At 42.1% G+C, this 19,322-nt stretch overlaps 1 protein-coding gene, 1 long non-coding RNA gene and 2 pseudogenes across 16 annotated transcripts in view; 2 read left to right on the top strand and 2 right to left on the bottom strand.

The window, feature by feature from the left end:
• MICAL3 (microtubule associated monooxygenase, calponin and LIM domain containing 3) overlaps positions 1-19,322 on the bottom strand; it is a 187,029-nt gene that overhangs the window by 40,319 nt on the left and 127,388 nt on the right. For all 15 annotated transcript variants that reach the window (XM_016125587.2, XM_036237106.1, XM_036237110.1 and 12 more), the window contains one exon: positions 4,267-4,462. In XM_016125587.2, the coding sequence (XP_015981073.2) occupies positions 4,267-4,462 (196 nt within the window). The remainder of the gene's footprint in view (positions 1-4,266; positions 4,463-19,322) is intronic.
• On the top strand, positions 793-3,893 carry LOC107500414. Its single transcript, XR_001594521.2, has 2 exons — positions 793-995; positions 3,693-3,893. It is a non-coding gene; the product is annotated as an uncharacterized LOC107500414 (long non-coding RNA).
• On the bottom strand, positions 3,031-3,149 carry LOC118614293 (annotated as a pseudogene).
• Positions 14,528-14,646, top strand: LOC118614778 (annotated as a pseudogene).

The raw sequence follows: 19,322 nt of genomic DNA, 5'->3' as shown, positions 1-19,322 counted from the left end.
GAGGCTGGGTCATTTATGCGAAAAGTCAGGATTCCCCTCAGCATCCATACCATCTCATGTTGTGCCCTCTTAGGTGGGTCTCCAGAAAACCAAGAGTTCTTTAGCCACAGATGGCAGGGTGGCAAACCAGGAGGAGGAGCATGAACAGGTTCCTGGCTACCTGAGTCTAAGCTCAGAAAGTGGAAACCACTAATTTGGGTAGGCCCTACTATGAATGAGGCTGCCTGTTGCATGGAATTCCACTTGAAGGTCCTGGGTAGTTTTCAAGGAAAAGTGGGGAATTATGGCTTTCAATTTTAAATTAATCCACTCATAATCACAGAGTCTCTATGCAGTCTTCTGTCCTGCCTGACCACTCCTAGTTCCTACCTGCTCTGACAACTGCTAAGCAGACTGCTAGAGAAGACGTATGTTGTCCAGCAATCTTTACACAGTGGAAATCCAATCCATGCTAAGATTGGCATCCTGCTCAGCAATGACTCATGTACTGCCTCTGCTGGAGGTGTGAGGAAGGAGAGGGGTCAAGAATATTCATGGTCAGCCTTGAAGGAGGGGCTTTTCTTCATGGTGTTATTCTGATGTTGGGCGAGGCCCCTCTGTGCTGGCCTGTCATCAATTTTTGAGGCGTCCTCTGTAATCTTGGCTGCCCCATCTGGAAAGCACACCTTTTGCTCTCTCACTGACTTGTTGTTCTTTAGAGCCAGGAATGTGTAAACACTAAAGACATCAGCAGATCGGCATTACACAAGCCATCGTCATTGGCTGGGGCAAAGTCTTCTAGATAAGCAATCAGGAAAAAACACTAAAATTCTAAAGTCAGTTTTTTCTTGTCTTTGGTCTCTCCCAGAGAAAATAAAAGTACTATTTCCAGGGTCTCCTTGGGAAGATGCTCCCCCTCCTCTACTCCAAGGAAGGATTATGAGCTGATGAGGCCTGAGCCAGAGTCTCTGCTTTTGTGAACCCAAGAAGAATACCATAATGTCTGTTTCGATCAGGTATTTCCGGCCTCCACCCCAAATCTACTGAATCAGATACTCCAGGGGAGGGCCCGGGAATCGTCTTTTTACCAAGTGTCCCATGTGGTGTTTTCAACAGGGTAATTTGGGAAATTTTGAGCAGTGGATCTCAAAGTGTGGTCTCCAGACCACAGTATCACTGAGATCATTTTAGAAATGCAAATCTTAGGCTCTACCTCAGACTAACTGAATCCGAAGCTGCCTGCAATCTGTGCTTTAATGAGCCCTCGGGAGATTCTGATGCAGGTAAAGTTTAATTGGATGAGCCTTCCCTATGGCAAGGTTATTTTGAGCCAAACCCAATTCCTGGCACTTAAGCTGCCTGTTTAAGGAAATCAATACAAGATCCCTGCCCTGTCCTTCCAAGTGAGGGACACCTGTACTGTGCTTAGAGCTAAATAGAGCAATAACACTGATGGCTCAACGGGTGCCAGACACTGTGCCTGTTTCTCTATTTGATTTAATCCTTATAACAACTCAATGAGGTGCAGTGTCTTTTGCAGATAAGGAAACTGAAGCATAGAGAGCTTAAGGAACTTGCCTACAACTAGTAGGTGGTGGAGCTAGCCTTCAAGTCCAGGTTTGTCTGACTCCAAGGTCATGTTCTGAAACATCACACTGCACCGCCACCCCCCCCCCCCCCCCGCAGACGCCTAAGTTACGACTTCTTTAAACTCATCGAAAGTGATTTTCTGGGTTGGACTGGTTAATTCCTTAAAACTCTATCATTTCTCATCTTCAAGTCTAACTCCTCATCGAGGAAGAATGGAGGGCTGAAAATGCACCTAATTCTGCTTGGTGCCATAGAGAAGATGGGAAAAATATATGACACACTTCCTGTCTCTCACAGCTTCCTGCAGGAAAGAAGACAAAATCTCTAGCTCCTTCCTCTGAGCACTTCACCGCTAAGACCATTTTTTTTTATTCTGCATAGTGGCTAATGCTAGTCGTTTCTTCTTTTATGTTTTTAACTCAAATTTAAGTAAAATGGGGGCATTTATTGCACTCTTTGATGCTAACTGATTTCATATTCTGCTCTTCCTATCACACTCTGCCATAAATGCCATGATTTAGCCTTCCGGAATGCCTTTTCCACCTTATTTCAATTTGCTGCCCCATTATCTTTCACAGTTTACAAATTACAGTGGAGGAAGAGTTATTTCTACAGAAAAGAGGTCTGCCCCACACTCACCCTGAGGCCAAGCCATTAGCTCTGCTTTGACAATAGGATCTCCCACCCCTGACTCAGAGAGAGGACTGTCCCTCATCTAGACACAAGAAGCAGTGGTTTGTTTCCAGGGGTGCTCTGGGTAGAAATGCAGTTATGTGACAACAACATGCACACAGTGATGGCCGCAGAAATGCAGGTACCAAGGAGGAGGCTGCCCCAGAATGCAAGGAAGAGCTGTCTGTGAGGCCCGTCCAAGAGGCAGTTCGTTGAGAGTGCATCTGATGCTAGGGCTGAGGTGGTGGAATGCAGCGGGAAGAAGCTCTGCCCAGCAAATGCCCTCTAAAAAGCATTCTTGGAACTTTAAACAAGAAAGCTGTTTTCTTCATCCCCACACGTTTCCTTCTTCATGACTAAGAACTGTCCAGTGTGCGATCCAAATGCTCTCATGTCAGTCCAAAGCCCCCACCAGTCTGGGGCCGTGGCAAGCAAACCCACCACGGAGGCCCTACTGGAGAGTCTGCAGGCCAATACTGATTTCACACCATCTTTTTTTTTTTTTAATCTTGTTCTCTTTCTTGTTTGCATTTTTTTAGGTGTTTCTTTTTTATATTGTTTGCTTACTTAATAATCTTCTATTGAGCACTCTGAATCCCTCTGTATTGATACTGGCAGGCCTGGGCAGGAAATGAGAATGAAGCCCTGGGGTAAAGACAGCCTCTGGGACACACATATTCTCAGCTGTCTTTTTTTTTTTTTTTAAGCAAGGCAACTCTTGGTTGACCTTACAGATTGCAAGGACCTTGTCAGTTTATAATCCCTTGTATTTTTTTTTTTTTTTTTTCAAGCCTACAGCACCTGGTCTTCCTAGGTGGTCTCTCATTCGAATAGTAACCAGGTTCGACCTTGCTTAGCTTCCGAGATCAGACAGGATCAGGCTTGTTCAGGGTGGCATGGCCATAGACTGCTCCTGTCTTTATATATAGGGAACAACAGAAGCCCAGAGAGGTGAAGTAGCTTCCCCAGAATAACATGGCAATGTGAAAGGAAGAGCAAAAAAGTGGCTAAGTCATAACAGAAGCCCCTATTCCAACCCTGGTGTTCCTTCCGCTGAACTACCTGACCCTACAGCACACTGCACACTGCTTCAGGTCTACTGTTGTCCTTGAGTGGAAGGATTTGCCCTCCAATATATTTGTAACACCAGTAACTGTAATTTTTTTGTTACCTTTTCAACGAATAGCAAAGTGTTAAGGCCACAGTAGGTCTTCAATAAATACTTACTAAATCTCTAAAATAAATCAAATGGATGGTGATCCTCACTGGCTAACAAGAAAAAAGATAATACCCTAAATGAGACAGGAGAGGAGGGATTGCCAGGCAGTAGGAAAAACAGGAAGAATCCTGGACTCGGGCCCAGAAAACTTGACTTTGAATCTCAGTCAATCCCTGGTCCTAGTCTCAGTCTCCAGTAGGTAACAAGATATATGTTCTTATCTACTTTACAGGATTCCTGTGAGGATGACCAAGTGAGGCGATAAAGATGGAAGTCCTTTGTAAATGGTCCAGTGCCAAAGCAGTAACAAAGGCAGCCACCACCTATGAGTGCACACGTGTCAAGTACAGGCAGACCTTGGATACTGTGGGTTCGGTTCCACGCCACTGCGATAAAGCGAGTATCACAATAAAGTGAGTCCTAATCTTCTTGCTGGAGGGCCTTGCCTTCAATTTGTAAAAAACCACAACATCTGTGAAGCGCAACACAGCAAAGTGTAATAAAACAAAGCGTACCTGCGTTGTTTTAAACACTTTACACATATTTGACCCTCAAACGAATTCTGTGAGGAAGGTGGTATTGCCTTCATTTCACAGATGAGGAAATGGAGGCAAAGAGAGGTGATATAACTGCCCAGTATCACAGAGTTGATAGGTGGCACAGACAATACTCAAACCCTGGCAGTCTGGCTTGGATCTCATGCTGTACACTGCCTTCCCTGAGAAGGGCAGTATATTTATCTAGGGGAAGCCACAGGCACATGAGCACACAGGAAAATGGGGCCTCAGCGCCCAGCACAGGCTGACCTGCTGGCCACGTCCTCCTCCGTGCCCTTGTCCAGCACGCTGCTCAGGTTGTGCTCGGCCTGCGTTTCCTCAGGTACCTCCTGCAGCTCTTCCGCCTGCTTCACAGAGAGACGGTAGTTCTCCAGCTCAATCCTCTCAGGAGTGCCCCTCAGTCTCTTGGCAATGCTGGGCTCCTCCAGGCCATTCACACTGGAACCTGACAGACAAGCAAAGAAGCAAAGTTCTGTGACAAATGATGGGAACTAAGCATATGCCACAGGGACAATGAGGAAGGTGCAGGGAGAAAGGGGGCACCAATGGCATGAATGTCTAAGGCAGGCACCATTCCTTCAGTGAAAGGAGGGACAGACCTACCCTGAAGGCCAGGCAGCCAGATGAGGGGTGACTGAAAGTCATCAGGTCACAGACATGACAGGGGCCAGGAGTAACCTAGGTGTGAGACGAGTGGCAGAACTTCATTAAGTCGGAGAAGCAACAAGACTGCACACCAGCCCCTTCTGCGGGGGGAGGGGGGTGCTGCTCACTCTCCTTCATCATCCCTGTGCCCCCAGCAACAGTAGAGGGAAGAGACAATCTAACAGTGGTGGTGACTGGGTGGGGGTCTTGGGCTGGACCTTGAGGAGGCTGTTCCCATTGAAACTAAGCCCCTCTAAAGCAGCTTTCGTCAAAAAGGGAGTCCTTCCGGCTGTCCCTATCCTTAATCCAGGATCTAATCAAGGTTCTTACACTACTGGCCCACAGAAGTGTCCAGGCTAGTTGCCTTGCTGAACTACTCTCACTGTGGATTTGTTTGTGTCTTTCTCATGATTCGATTTATGACAAACACTTGTTTAATAAGAATGTCATGTGGTGATGATATGCCCCTCCCACTGCACCTGGTCAGGAGGAATATAATATAGGCCGGCTGCCTCTTTCCTGGTGACACCAGCTCAACTGCACAGTTCAGGTGATGCCCACCCATCTCTGTGTTGTAGCGACATGTTCCCCTTTGTAATTGATAAGCAAACCATGGGGTGACATGTAGAAACATAAAACTATCCTGATCCCACCATCCTTCAACAAGTGGTTTTAGTATCCATTGATGATCTTTACCTGAGTCAATTATTACACTGGAAAGCACAAAGTGGTAATTTTAAACATTCTATCATTCCTTCTCTTCTACTATTCTTTTGTAAAGAACTTCTCACATTTCTCTTTACTTTTTTGAGTATCACTACGGACTCATGGCTTCTGAAATTCTTACAGGTTGTATTTGACAATTATTTCTCATTAGTCTCCTTCAATCTAGAAGAGTTTCCCTGTCTCCCTCAACACCATCACTATTTTGATATACCTTATTATCTCAACATTTTTTTCTTATTTTTTAATGCAGTCAGTGTAATATGATGTAGTGCACAGGTTCAGGGTCGGACAAATCAACGCTAGATTCCATCAGTGATGCGCCAAAGGGTCTTAGGAAAATGACATAAGTACTAAGCACATTTCCTGATCTATAAATGAGGATGATGCCCAATCTCCCAGGGCGATTTTGAACACGGAATGAAATTATATACACATGTACGTGCGTGGGTGTGCGCGCGTGCCAGTTCTGTGCCCCACGCCTACTGTCTTCCTCTTCTGCTTAAGCTTAGTACATGGTTGGTAGTCAGCAAGTATGAGTTAAATGACATATCTGACGTCCAATAAAATTTTCACCACCAATTTCTGCGTATTCTTATGTAGGTATGTTGTATTCATTTGCTCTGGATTGCAAACAGTAGTAACTTGACAAAGAAAGACGGGAAGAGAGTTCTAGGCAGAAGGAGCAGCATTAGCTAAGGTACGGTGACATGGAATGCCAGTTTGGCATTACTACATCTTCAATGGGAGTGGACCTGAAATGGTAGGGAAGAGGCAGAGAAGAAAGTGGGAGCAGGTCATGAATGGCCTTGCATCCTGCCAGGGAAAGCCCCTGATTTCTGTGACATTCTAAGCTCTAGGAGATAATAGTGGGTTTGGGCAGGAAATGCCATATCTGCCCAGTGTCAGGTGACAGGTCATCTATCAGATGAAGTCCAGAACCTCCGTACTGAAGGACTAAAGGAAAGGCATGGGATAGTGACTTAGTAATTTTTGTGACATGAAAAGTTGTGCAGAACATGTTCTGGAAGTCTGGTACTTTTGTTGTACAATGTTCTGAACCCCTTTGTGATATTAGAAAATAGCTGTTTATAAACCTAGATAGTCACAGAATAAAATCTGTGCATCTGCCGGAATTACCAGGATCTTCCACCAAATAGCATCTTTTAAATTTACTAGAGAATCTTTACTGAAAACCAAGAACCAGGACACATTCATTTATAAATTTAGGTCAACATATAATGATTGGGTCCAGGCATGAATTTTTGGGCTTGTGTGTGCTCTGTGACTGCTATCCCAGTCTCTGCACCCTTTGGAGTATCATTTTTAATATCCCTAATCCATTCTTCCACACTGAGCTCAGGGCCCCTAAAATGTAACTTATGATGCTAGACCAAAGCAGCTAGATGATCAGGAAATATGTGGACTCAAAGTAACAGCAAAAAAGCATGGAGCACGGCAGGTAGATGAAGCCTTGACATTCTCCAAACCTGTCCCATCAGGCCCCTCGGACAGCATAGGTACTAACACCGGTCTTCCTCTTTTACCTCTTTCTCCTCCTCAAAACTCAAGATGATAAAAATGAGAAGGCTCAGAATTCCCTGATTCTAATACAATGAGTCTTTTCTTCCCATCATGTATTTTTGACAACTGTCCTTAAATAGAAATCAGATGAGAAAAGGAAATAAATGTGAAGCAATTACCCAAGTAAAGAGTTTTGAAGAATTCCATAAATATGGAATAAAACCCAGTATTTCTTTTGGTCAGGAAAAGAAAAGTAGAAGAAGAACAATCACTTCAGAGAAAACAATCAACTAACCACATCAATTCAGATCCAAGCAATTTCAAGGTAGAGTAAACAAAAACACACTTAGGTTGAAAAACACTTAGAATTGATGTCTGTTTTCAGTGGGTAACACATATTATTTGCCAGGAATTTTAATAAAACTTTGGGAAACAAAGCAGATTAGAACACTCTCTGCTCTTAAGGAGCCATAAGCTAGTCATGGAGAGACTGTCCTGTATAGGAATCATTTCAGAATGATATATTCAAGTATTAAGACTTATGCATGCATGTGGCATGATGGGAGTACATAAAAGGACAATTTAGCCCACTCAGGGGATTCAAGGAAGGTGTACTGGAGGAATAGGGAGCAAGTGTGGCCAGTTTGAAAAAAAATTGTGAGGTAGATAATAGTTTGTAAATGAGGAAACTGAAGTTCACAGACATTAAGTAAGCTGTCCAAGGTCAAAGAGCTAGTGAGCAGTGGAGTCAAGATCAGAATCCGAGGAGGCAGCATTAATTCAGAAGACTACAAAGCTGTCCCTTGACTTAGGAGATGAAGAGAGGGAAGGTATGTTTTCATAGAGTCCTATTCTGCTTTCCCCTATGGGAGCCTTTATCAGAATTTCCTGCCCACTACACTATAATTTTTTTTTTTTTTAGAGTCAAAGGAAAGTTTATTAGAAAAAGGGTAACACTTCACGGACAGAGTATGGTCTCCCCTCAGAGGCAGAGAGTGAGAGGGACAGTGAGAGACAGTGAGTGAGAGTAAAGGCAATGAGAGGGACCTATCATTTTTAAGACGAAGGACACAAAACTTCAGGAAAGCATCTTATAACAGAGAATCTGGCATGTGAAATCACATGCTGCCCTATTCCCAGCATTATTCCTCTGGAGGACTAATGAATCATAAAGAAACAAAATTTGGCAGCCCAAGTTCAGACTCTGGCATTTGGGGAGGAGAAATGTTGATTTAATTCTGAAATTAGCCATAAGCAACAAAAAAGCAATTAGAAATGCTCAAAACTATTCAGATCATTCACATATCAGTCCCCCAGAGAAAGGATGCCTTGGGCCATGAAAACTCTAAGAACTGTCCCACTGGAGATTTTGTAAAAAACTGAGGTGGAAAAAGTAGAGTTAGCTCACTGTTCCAGTCCTGCTAGGCCCGTGGGTCTACGCCTGTGTAGAGCCAGCCTTGCCCAGAGCTCGCAACAACTGGGAAAGCATTGCCGGACTTTTCCTTGGGCCAGTTAGGCCCTGTGGAGGTTCAGTTTTCCCAAATGGGAGGTGGCACTCAGAGGATACTTGGCAAGTACCTGAAACTCACCAATTACCAAAATATGTTTAAAATTATGGGCCCCGTCACCTCAAAATGCCATGGAAAATTAAAGAAATCAACAAAATCAGCATTCTTGATCATCTGTCCTAAGCAAGGGGCTATTTCCTAGACTACCCAGATGGTGACAACAAACACTGAACCTCCTTCTTATCCCCCAGGTCCTTCCGCTCTCATCAACTAATGGAAGAGCCTAGGAGAGCAGAGGGAAAATAATTAGAGACATGGGTTTAAAAAGTTAAAGGTTAACCAGTGAGGCCAAAACCCACCCAGCCTCTCCACTTCATGCTAGAGTAGCATTAACCACACGTTAACTTTCTAGCTAAAAGTGGGATGAAGATTTAGAATAATTTCTAAGGCCAATTCTTCACTAAGTCAAGAGAGGCAGATCTCAAGTAACTGGAGGCTAATTTCCTATTTCACACATACCAAAGTGAAACATCTCCTATCCTAAATAGGAAAAAGGCTTTGGGCCTGACCTAAAGGTTATGTTTGCAAACAGTCACTGCCTTCATGAACTCCATATGTCATCCTGAGAGAAATATTTTTCCTAACAGGACAACCTGCTCTCAGTGATATGTAAGAGCTGTCAAAAGCCCCTATTCCCATCTGTCTGATTCATGGAGAGATGTGAGAGATATAGATGATGCTCAAGATCTGGGGCCTTTCTAGTCCTCAGCAGGCAGCTCTTCTCCCCCTTACCCTGCTGCAGTGGCAACAAAGCCCCAGTACTAGGGAGCAAGCTGCTGAGGATACTGTAGAACTTTGGGCAACTGTGAAGGGTGTCACATAAGACATGGGGACATCTGAGGGCTTTTTCTCCCTCTCCCCATATTCATTTCTGGTCTGTTTTTCCATTCCTTTTTCCTTTCCTTTTTTATAAGCTTAGGAAAGCTTTGACAAGATCTGAAAGTCTGACGAAAACGTAGGAAAGGACACAGTGAACTGAGATTGATTTTTATCATATTTCACATATTTGTAAGTAGAATGAACACTGGGGTTCATTCATTCAACAAATACTTATTTGCAGACCTGCTTCCAGACAGGCTCTGTACTAGGTGCTTGGGCATACCAGTAGACAAAACAGACTACATCTCTGCCCTTGGGAAGCCTGCATTCTGATGCACTATGGGTGTCACCTACCTGCTGGAGAGATCAATAGCCATGTTCTAACAAAAAACGGCCCTGTGACCTGAAATGATGGGTACTATTTGAGGAGAAAAGGGCTCTTGCCATTTTGGAATATAGAGATTCTCCTGTAAGGTTGCTCTCTCTTGCTTTTGTTTCCTTTATCAAAAGTTAACTTGAGAGAGTGATGTCAGCAGCATGGCAGCATGAGAGGACCTCCAGATCTTTCTCTTTCAAGGTACAAGTTAGACAGCTATAATTCAACAAAGGATTCCATGCTCAATAGACAAACGTACCTGAGAAATTCGAGCATTGAGACATTTGAAGGTGCAGACCGTGGAGATGGGATGGGCGGAGGAAAGAGAGGGGAGCCACAGATGCTCATCGTACCCCAGTGGTTGCAACAGTAGTAAAGGGTCAGGATGCAAACCCGCAGGGCAAACCAGCGGGGCAGAGACTGCAACCGGGCCCGGGGAGCCAGCACATATTGAGGCTAAGCCCAGGGTCAGGAGCAGAAAAACAGTGCAAAGGGTGGCAGTGTTGGACAAACTGCCATCCCTAGAGAAAAAGAAGCTGTAGACTTCCTTAGAGAACACGCTTCGCCCTCCAACTCCTGTGGCCCGCCGAGCAGTAAAACCCTCACTCTCTCTACAGGTAGCGAAAGGATAAAAACAACCTTCTAGCCTCAGTGGTCTGTATTTACTGTGGCTAAACCCACTAGAGAGAACAGATGCTGGAGCGCACTTCCCTCTGCCATCCCTTTCATGTCCGTCGTTGGGGAGCCTGATAGAGGCAGCTGTGTCACCTCGTGCAGAGCAGCTCTGCTGGCGGCTGCCAGCCACAGGAAGGCCGTGCTGGGAGCACGCAGGCAGGAGAACCACAGCCCCTCACGGCACACATGGGGCTGGTGCCCTGAGATGAAAGTGACTGGGTGGGAAAGAGGATGCCCACCTCCTTGGGGAAGATCAGGCATTTTCCATGGCTGAGGCGACACTGCCCCACAGAGACTCTAGAAGCCCCAGTAGCGCAGGTAGGAGAAAATAAAAACTTGCACTTCCTTGCCACCCATGGGAAAACAAAGCAAAACCTCTACTTATCAAGCTTTTGAACACTGAAGAATCAATTAAAAAAAAAAGAAAAAAGAAAAAAGGTTTTATTCCTGCAAGTACCCTGCCAGAGAAATAATCCATCAAGCACAATGAATAACCAAAGCAACAAGTGAGTTCAGAAAGAAAATGAAAAACCTCCAAAAGACAGAGATAAGGAAGACCACAAAACAAAAATCTAGAACTAAGACATATAACAAAGGAGAAAATGGAGGGAAAGAAAAATCATGGAATACCACCTCACTAAAATAACAGACAAAAACACAAAGGAAAAGAAACTCTGCAGACACAGAAATACCGGAAAATAAAATGGCTATAGGAAATCCTCATATACCACTTATCATCCTACATATAAATGGACTGAACTGACTAATTAAAAGGCACAGAGTGACAGGATGGATCAAAAAACAAAACTCAACTATATGCTGCCTCCAGGGGCCACATCTCAGCCACAAAGACAGAGACTCAAAGTGAAGGGGTGGAAGATGATACACCAAGCAAATGGCATACAGAGAAAAGTGGGGGTAGCTGTACTTACACCAGACAAAATAGATTTCAAGATAGAAAAGGTAATAAGAGACAAAAATGGACATTTTATAATGATAAAGGTGACAACACATCAAGAAGACATAACACTTATTAATACATATGTACCCAACCTGGAAGCATCAAAATATAGAAAGCAATTACTAATAGAACTAAAGGGAGAGACTGACAAAAATACAATTATACTAGGGGACCCATATACCCCAGTGAGAGCAATGGAAAGATTATCCAAACAGAAAGTCAGTAAGGAAATACAGTAAGACTGAATAGGCATAATTGATATTTGCAGAGCTTTTCATCCCAGATCACCAGAATATAATTCTTCTCTAGTGCACATGGAACATTTTCAAGGATAGACCATACGTTGGGGCACGAAACTCGTTTCAACAAGTTTAAGAACACTGAAATCATAGCAAGCATATTCTTTGACCAGTGTTTTGAAACTGGAAATCAACTGCAAAAAGAAAGCCAGAAGAACCACAAATATTTTGAGATTAAACAATGATTGGGTCAAAGAAGAAATAAGAGATCAAGAGACACGTAGAGACAAACGAGAACAATACCATATATCAAAATTGTTGGGATGCAGCAAAAGTAGCAACACGAGGGAGGTTTATAGTATTACAGGCCTATCTCAAGAACACAAGAAAAATCTCAAATAAACAATCAAACATTACATCTTAAAGAACCAGAAAAAGAACAGGCAAAGCTCAAAGTAGTAGACAGAAGGAAATAATAAAAATCAGAACAGAATTAAATAAAATATGGAGAACGAAAGGACAATGGAAAAAAATAGTGGAATGAAGAGCTGGTTCATTGAAAAGATAAAGTTGACAAACCTCTGGCTAGACTCCCTAAGGAAAAAAAGAGAAAAGACTCAAATAAACAAAATCAGAAATGAAAGAGAAGTTACAAAAAATACCACAGAAAGACAAAAGACTATACAAGAATACTATGAAATGCTATACACCACCAAATTCGATAACCTAGAATAGACAAGTTCTTAGAAATAAATAATATTCTTAGACTGAATTATAAAGAATTGCAAAGTCAAAATAGATTGATTAACAGTAAGGAAATTCAAACAGTCATCAAAAACCACCCAAAAAACAAAAGTCCAGGACCAGATGGATTTATTAATAAATTCTACCAAACGTTCAAAGAAGTTTTAATACTTATCTAATCAAAGTCTTCCAAAAAACTGAAGGAGAAATCCTTCCTATCTTATTTTATGAAGCCAATATGACCCTGATACTAAAACCTGGCAAAGACAGGAAAAGAAAAAGAAAATTACAAACGAATATAGATGTAAAAATCCTAAACAAAATACTAGCAAATCGAATACAACAATACATTAAAAAGATAATATACCATAATCTAGTGGGGTTCATTCCAGGGGCACAAAAATGTTCAACACAGGCAAACTGATCAATATGACACACTACATTAACAAAATTAAGGACAAAAACCATACAATCATATCAACAGATACAGAAAAAGCATTTGAGAAGATATACCACCCACTTATGATGGAACACTCAATAAAATGAGAATAGGAGGAAAGTACCTCAACCTAATAAAGGCTATATATGACAAATCCTCAGCTAATATCACATCCAATGGTGAAAAATCGAAAGTTTTCCTCTAAGAGCAGGAACAAGACAAGATGCCCACTCTCACCACTGTTATTCAACATGGTCCTGGAAGTCTTAGCCAGAGAAATCAGGCAGGAGAAAGAAAGAAAAGACATCCAAAATTTGAAACGAAGAAGTAAACTGTCACTATTTGCAGATGATATGATCTATATATAGCAAGCCTAAAGACTCCACCAAAAGACTATTAGAAACAATAAACAAATACAGTAAAGTTGCAGGAAACAAAATCAATGTGCAAAAATCCACTGCATTCCTATATACTAACAATGAAATATCAGAAAAATAAAGAAAACGATTCCATATGCAATTGAAACAAATAGAATCAAATACGTAGAAATAAACTTAAGAAAAGATATAAAGGACGTATACACTGAACTACAAGACTTTGTTGAAAAAAATTAAACATAAAGAAATGAAAGATATTCCATGTTCATGAATTGAAAGAATCAGCATAGTTAAAATGGCCATATTACCTAAAGCAGTATACAAATTTAATGCAATCCATATCAAAATCCCAATGGCATTTTTCTAAGAAATAAAACAAAAAAACAAAAAATAATCAAATTTGTATGGAACCACAAAAGATCCTGAATAACCAAAGTGATCAAGAGAAAAAAAACACCGCTGGAAGTATTCCACTCCTTGACTTCAAATCATACTACAAAGCTACAATGATCAAAACAGTTTGGTATCGGCAGAAAAACAGACATACAGACTAATGGAGGGAAACAGTGAGTCCAGAAATAAACCCACATGAATATGGGCAACTCATTTTCAACGAAGGCATATCCTAAAGAAAAGAAAGCATCTTCAACAAATGCTGTTGGGAAAATTGGAAAGCCAAAGGCAAAAGAACGAAACTGGACTGCTATTTGATACCATACACAAAAATGAACTCAAAATGGATTAAAGACTTAAATATGACCTGAAACAATAAACACGTAGAAGAAAACATAGGTACTAAAATTATGGATCTCAGTCTCAGAGATGAATTTATGAACTTGACCCCAAAGGTAAGGGAAGTAAAAACAAAAGGAAATGAATGGGATTACATCAAACAAAAGAGCTTCTGCACAGCAAAAGAAATCAGCAATGCAACAAAAAGGTAACCAACCAAATGAGAGAAGATATTTGCAAACCATACCTCTGATCAGGGGCTAATATCCAAAATACATAAAAGAATTCGTACAACTCAACATCAAAAAGCAAACAGTTCTATCTAAAAATGGGCAGAGGACTTGAACACTTTTCCCAAAAAGACATACAGATGATAGATATATTAAAAGATGTTAAACTTCACCAGTTATAAGGGCAATGCAAATCTAAGCCACAATAAGGTATTACCTCATGCCTGTCAGAATGGCTATTATCAATAAGACAAGAAATAACAAATGTTGGAGAGGATGTGGAGAAAAAAGGAACCCTCAAACACTGCTGGTGGGCATGTAAACTGGTGTAGCCACTATGGAAAACAGTATGAAGGTTTCTCAAAAAGTTAATAGAGCTACTACTATATGATCCATCAATACCTCTTCTGGGTATCTACTGTAAAATCTGAAAACATTTATTCATTAAAAAATATGTGGTCTACAGCCATGCCACCCTGAATGTGCCTGATCTTGTCTGATTCTAGAAGCTAAGCAGGGTCGGGCCTGGTTAGTACTTGGATGGGAGACCACCTAGGAAGACCATGTGCTGTAGGTGTTAAAAAAATATACGTTTATATGTGTGTGTGTGTACACGTACACACACCCTTATGTTCACTGCAGCATTATTCATGGTGGTCAGGACATGGAAACAACCTAAGTGTCCTTTGATGGATGACGGCATAAAGAAAACATGTACGAATATACAATGGAATACTATTCGGCCACAAGAAAGAATGAAATACTGCCATTTGTGACAACATAAATGGCTCTTGAGAGTATCATGCTAAGTGAAATAAGTAAGATGGAAAAGAGCAAGAACCAAATGATTTCATTCATATGTGGGATAGAAAACAGAAAGCAACAAACAAAGCAAACAATTTCAAAGACAGAACAGCATGAATGTTACTAGAGGGGAAGGAGGGTGGAGGGGAGATTAAGAGGGTAAAGGGGGTCAAATATATGGTGACAGAGGGAGACTAGACTTTGGGTAGTCAGCACACAATGCAATATACAGATGATGTATCACAGAACTGTATACTTGAAACTTATATGTTATTAACCAATGTCACTCCAATAAATTTAATTTTAAAAAGTTACTATGACTTCCTTTTTAAAAAAGATTAACTAAATTCCTTCCAGATGCCCTCTTCAATATACACCCCGAAGCCTTGCCTGTCCACATCTTGCACTAAGGAAAGCACCAAGCCATGTACGAGGTCTGAGCTGAAAGGTATCAAAGAGGTGTCAAGGAGGATGAAAACTCCTGAAGAAAGATTATTAGGCTGGCAATATAAATTTAAAATCCCATACCACTGCAAAATTTGTGCAAGTGACTTTTCATAATATGTTTTTTTTCTGGGAAATGAGGGTACCCCTCCATACACAGAACCCCAATCCTTACAAGGCTGTAAAGGAGGGTATATGCCTCAATTTTGTTTTCTTCCTGCTCTTGTTGGAAATGGTACAGCTGCTACTCTCCCACGCTTCCTTATATACTAAGAAATATGGATCAAACTATTTGAAGTAGTGGCTGTTCTAAAACGGAATCAGTCTAGCCCAGAGATTTCTCCTATGTGGGACAAGGTCTTCCTTCAGTAATGTATTAAGCCATAGCTGGACTTCAGTGACTTGAGCTGGGTGGGTCATAATATAGTAAAGACTCAGCTTAGAGATCAGTCCACTCCTTCCATCTTGCTTTGAGGTGAAATTCCTGTATAAGTTGTTGTTTATCATCTGAAAAGCAGGCAGGGCACATACTATCCACATGGAGTGCTATCCTGGCTTATAAACCTGAAAAAATGGAATGGGTCATTCTCTGCCTTGAGGACTTCATCACTGTTCTGGTCAAGCTGGACAATGTGATCTGGTATCTGTGGGAAAAGAGTTCTGGCCTGCGTTTAGGAGGAGGACATTATTCCCAGCCTAGAACTGATCGATAGAACAGAGATTTACTTAAAAGGCCCTGCAGTTTATTAAAGGCCTTTCTCTGTTTAGTGGATGGTGCCTGGAACCACCAATTGGGCTTTCCCCCTTTAGACTCTCAGTTAATTTACCTTAGAAGACTCTGCTTGACTAGGCTCACATTTTTCTACTTTTTATAGCCATTTCTTATTCTAAGAGGGCACGAAGCACATTGCCAACACTGCACCTGTGCACGGAAAGGATTCCTCTTGCTTTGGTGGCCAAAGACGTTTCAAAGCCACTGCTATGGCTAGGTAACTTTTGTTTCTGTATATCTACTCTCTAACAGACTCTTCTGTGGCTTCCTACCGGCAGGGAGTAGGAGCTCTCAGAAATTTTCCAAGATCATATAACATGAGGATGTAAGACATTTCTTTGCTTGTGAAGCAGGCAAAGAAGAAATTAGGACAACTATCTGTGTCAGGCACATGATGGACATACTGCAAACACTGGCCACTGATGTCACAACATTCCCATCGATCACTATTATTACCATTATCACATTGAGGGTACTGAGTCTTAGTGATGGTAAGTAATACGTCCAAAGGCTGAAATGAGGCAGATCTAAGACTCACCCCAGGGTTGTATTACCCTGAAGCTAGGCTCTGTCCACCCAACCATGCAGGACAGAATTGTTAACTGCCTATTACATATGAACTATTTATTCTTCATTTGGGGTAACTGTATTTTTATGTGGGGAAAAGTAGGTCATATGGATTCAAGGGGAGGCTCAGTTGCTTTGGAGATATTTAATTACCAAGAGTTGAGAAATTCTGAGATAAATACATGACAGAAGCCAAGGAGGGAAAAACTAGGCAGGGAACAAACCAGAACTGTACCAGGAAAAACCACCCAGCTGGGAATGGCGACATCAGGCAGACTGGGATGCTGTTCTCAGGGATTCTGAGGGCACTAGCTCGCCCTCCATTGGGACACTGAGGGCTGTTTCATCACCACAGCCTTCTGCTCTCAATCCGTGTGATCCTACGGAACTTTTGTTTTTAAGTTAGTTTTCTAATGTTAAATTATTTTTACTGTTATTACAACATCTCACAAAGGTGCCTTTTGGCAGATGAAAATCTTGGCACATGCTCTATCTGGCATAGGCAAAGAGGTTTCCTTTAAGGTATACATCCCATTCTCCATTAAAAATCCTACCAGTGCATCAGATAGCTCTCTTGATTATATTTTTCATGTGTTATAATATCTCACAGATAAAACGTGACTTAACAATCAGCTGGGTCACCCTACCAAATGGCTCCCTCTTTGGTGTTGAGAAGTTGTGAGCATGTTGAAAGAATTGGGGTTTGGCTGTGTTTTCCTTTAAATCTCATGAGAGTTATGTTCCAGCTAATATTCTACCTTCCTTACCTGGCTACTCACATTTATATACCTGAAGGTGAGATCTCGGAAAGGGGTAACAGTTGTGCAATGGGGCTTGAGCTACCTATTTCAATTTATTAGCTTATATATGTGCTCGTAAGCCAGGAGATTACATACAGTTAAATATAAGTAATCTATCAAATCAATCCAATTATGGGGTTGACCTTTGAAATCATAAGAGGCAGGCAAAGAGAAGGATGGTTCAACAAGGTAAGCCAGGACCATTCCTTCTCTCCTACTTCTGCCTACTGCTAATCCTGTCTATTAGAGCCATGGCTGCACTGTCAAAGGGCTCTGACACACATCTTTATTACACCATCTATTTCCTGTTCACAGGTTTGAATGTGCCCCAAACTAGTGGCTCTGCTGCGGAGGGGAATTATTAGCCATCTTTGTGTTTTTGGCGCCCATCAGTGTGTCAGAGTAGATGTTCGACAAACCTTTTTAAATAAATGATCAGAATAAAAGTTCTAATGCTGTATCTAAACTATAATAAAATTTCACTATAATTTTAAGAAATTAGTTCAACATGTTCTGGTTTCAGTTTCATCATAACACAGAATCCTTAAGACCTCTGTATCTCTCAAGTAGCTCGATGCTGTCCAGTGACCCAAGAACATTACCACCCCTGTGTAAAGGGCGAGTCGACCAAGATAACAGTTCCCACGGCACCTAAGAAAGAGAAATGCCCTATGAAGATGTCAGTATCTCAGAAGCCTCTATGCATTAAGGCCCTGAAAAGAGAGTGTCTGAAATGGTCAATGCCCCCTAAAATCATAATTTCACTTTACAGTGGGGAGTGGTTTAGTCCTAGGGAGCAGCTTGCTTACAAGAAGACCAGACCCAGTAAAATCAAGTGGAAGAGAGAGGTGGAAAGGCAGAGAAGGGCCACGAATGTGCAGGCGAGGCACTCGATGTCAATGTGCTTTCCCCAAGATGCCGGGTTTCAATTCTGATTCTTCCTGTCCTCTGGGGCAGAGAGCCTGTGGCTCTTCGGTTCAGAGTGTGTCCAAAGCTGGCTCTGAGGAGGCCCACAGATGGCTAGCTGCACAGTCCCAGGATGGGCTTGATCTCTGGGCCATTAAATTGACTTTCAACATCTGGGGGATCTGGCCACAATCAGACTATCAAAAGGGACAAACCCACACCCCAACAAAAGGCTCTCTGAAATAGGTTCCTTTTAAAGATGCAAAATCTCATAAAGAGTATTCTCTTAACTACCTGAAGATATATTTTTGAAAAGAACTAAAATCGCCACCAGCTATGTCCACAAAGACCACTCGATACTCTCATATCTATCACAGTCATACTTTCGTCTTTATCTGTTTAAGGGTCACTAGGACTGGACTGGAAAAGAAACATCAGTGCCTAAGGACAGAGGCCCTAGCAGGTGGACCAGATGTGGGAGAAGGACAGAGGCCCTAGCAGGTGGACCAGATATGGGAGAGCTCTTTCTAAAGAACGGTGCTGCACCATCAGCAGCAGTGCCTGCCTCGCCAGAGGCGGCCATCCGTGTACTCATTCCAAAAGGGGAAACCAGACCTCTCTACCACTGACGGGCCATTAGGTATTGCTTAGGTCCTCGGGGGTGGGGGCTGTGGCTCAAACCAGCATGGATCCAGACAGTCCCTAGGACCACGTGTAACCCTAGCTCTGCCTAAGATAAAGCTAACTAGAATTCTGCTCAGTCCTCTGACTTTTAGGTTAGGTGCTGAAAATTCAGAGTAATGTAAACCCTCTTTATGATTGCTTTCTCTTTCGTTATTACAGTGTAGAGCCCGCAGGGAGTCATGGAATTAATGGGTGACTTCATATCCCATCTATGCAGGCTGAGGAAAAAGCAATGCCAAATTTAGCCAAGTACTTGCAGAGATTTAACAATGCTTC

The sequence above is a fragment of the Rousettus aegyptiacus genome, unplaced genomic scaffold (genome assembly GCF_014176215.1).
Source record: "Rousettus aegyptiacus isolate mRouAeg1 unplaced genomic scaffold, mRouAeg1.p scaffold_m13_p_2, whole genome shotgun sequence".
In the NCBI taxonomy this organism is placed as follows: Eukaryota; Metazoa; Chordata; class Mammalia; order Chiroptera; family Pteropodidae; genus Rousettus; species Rousettus aegyptiacus.
Note: the sequence above shows the minus strand (reverse complement) of the source record. Positions and strands in the feature narration are given on the sequence as shown.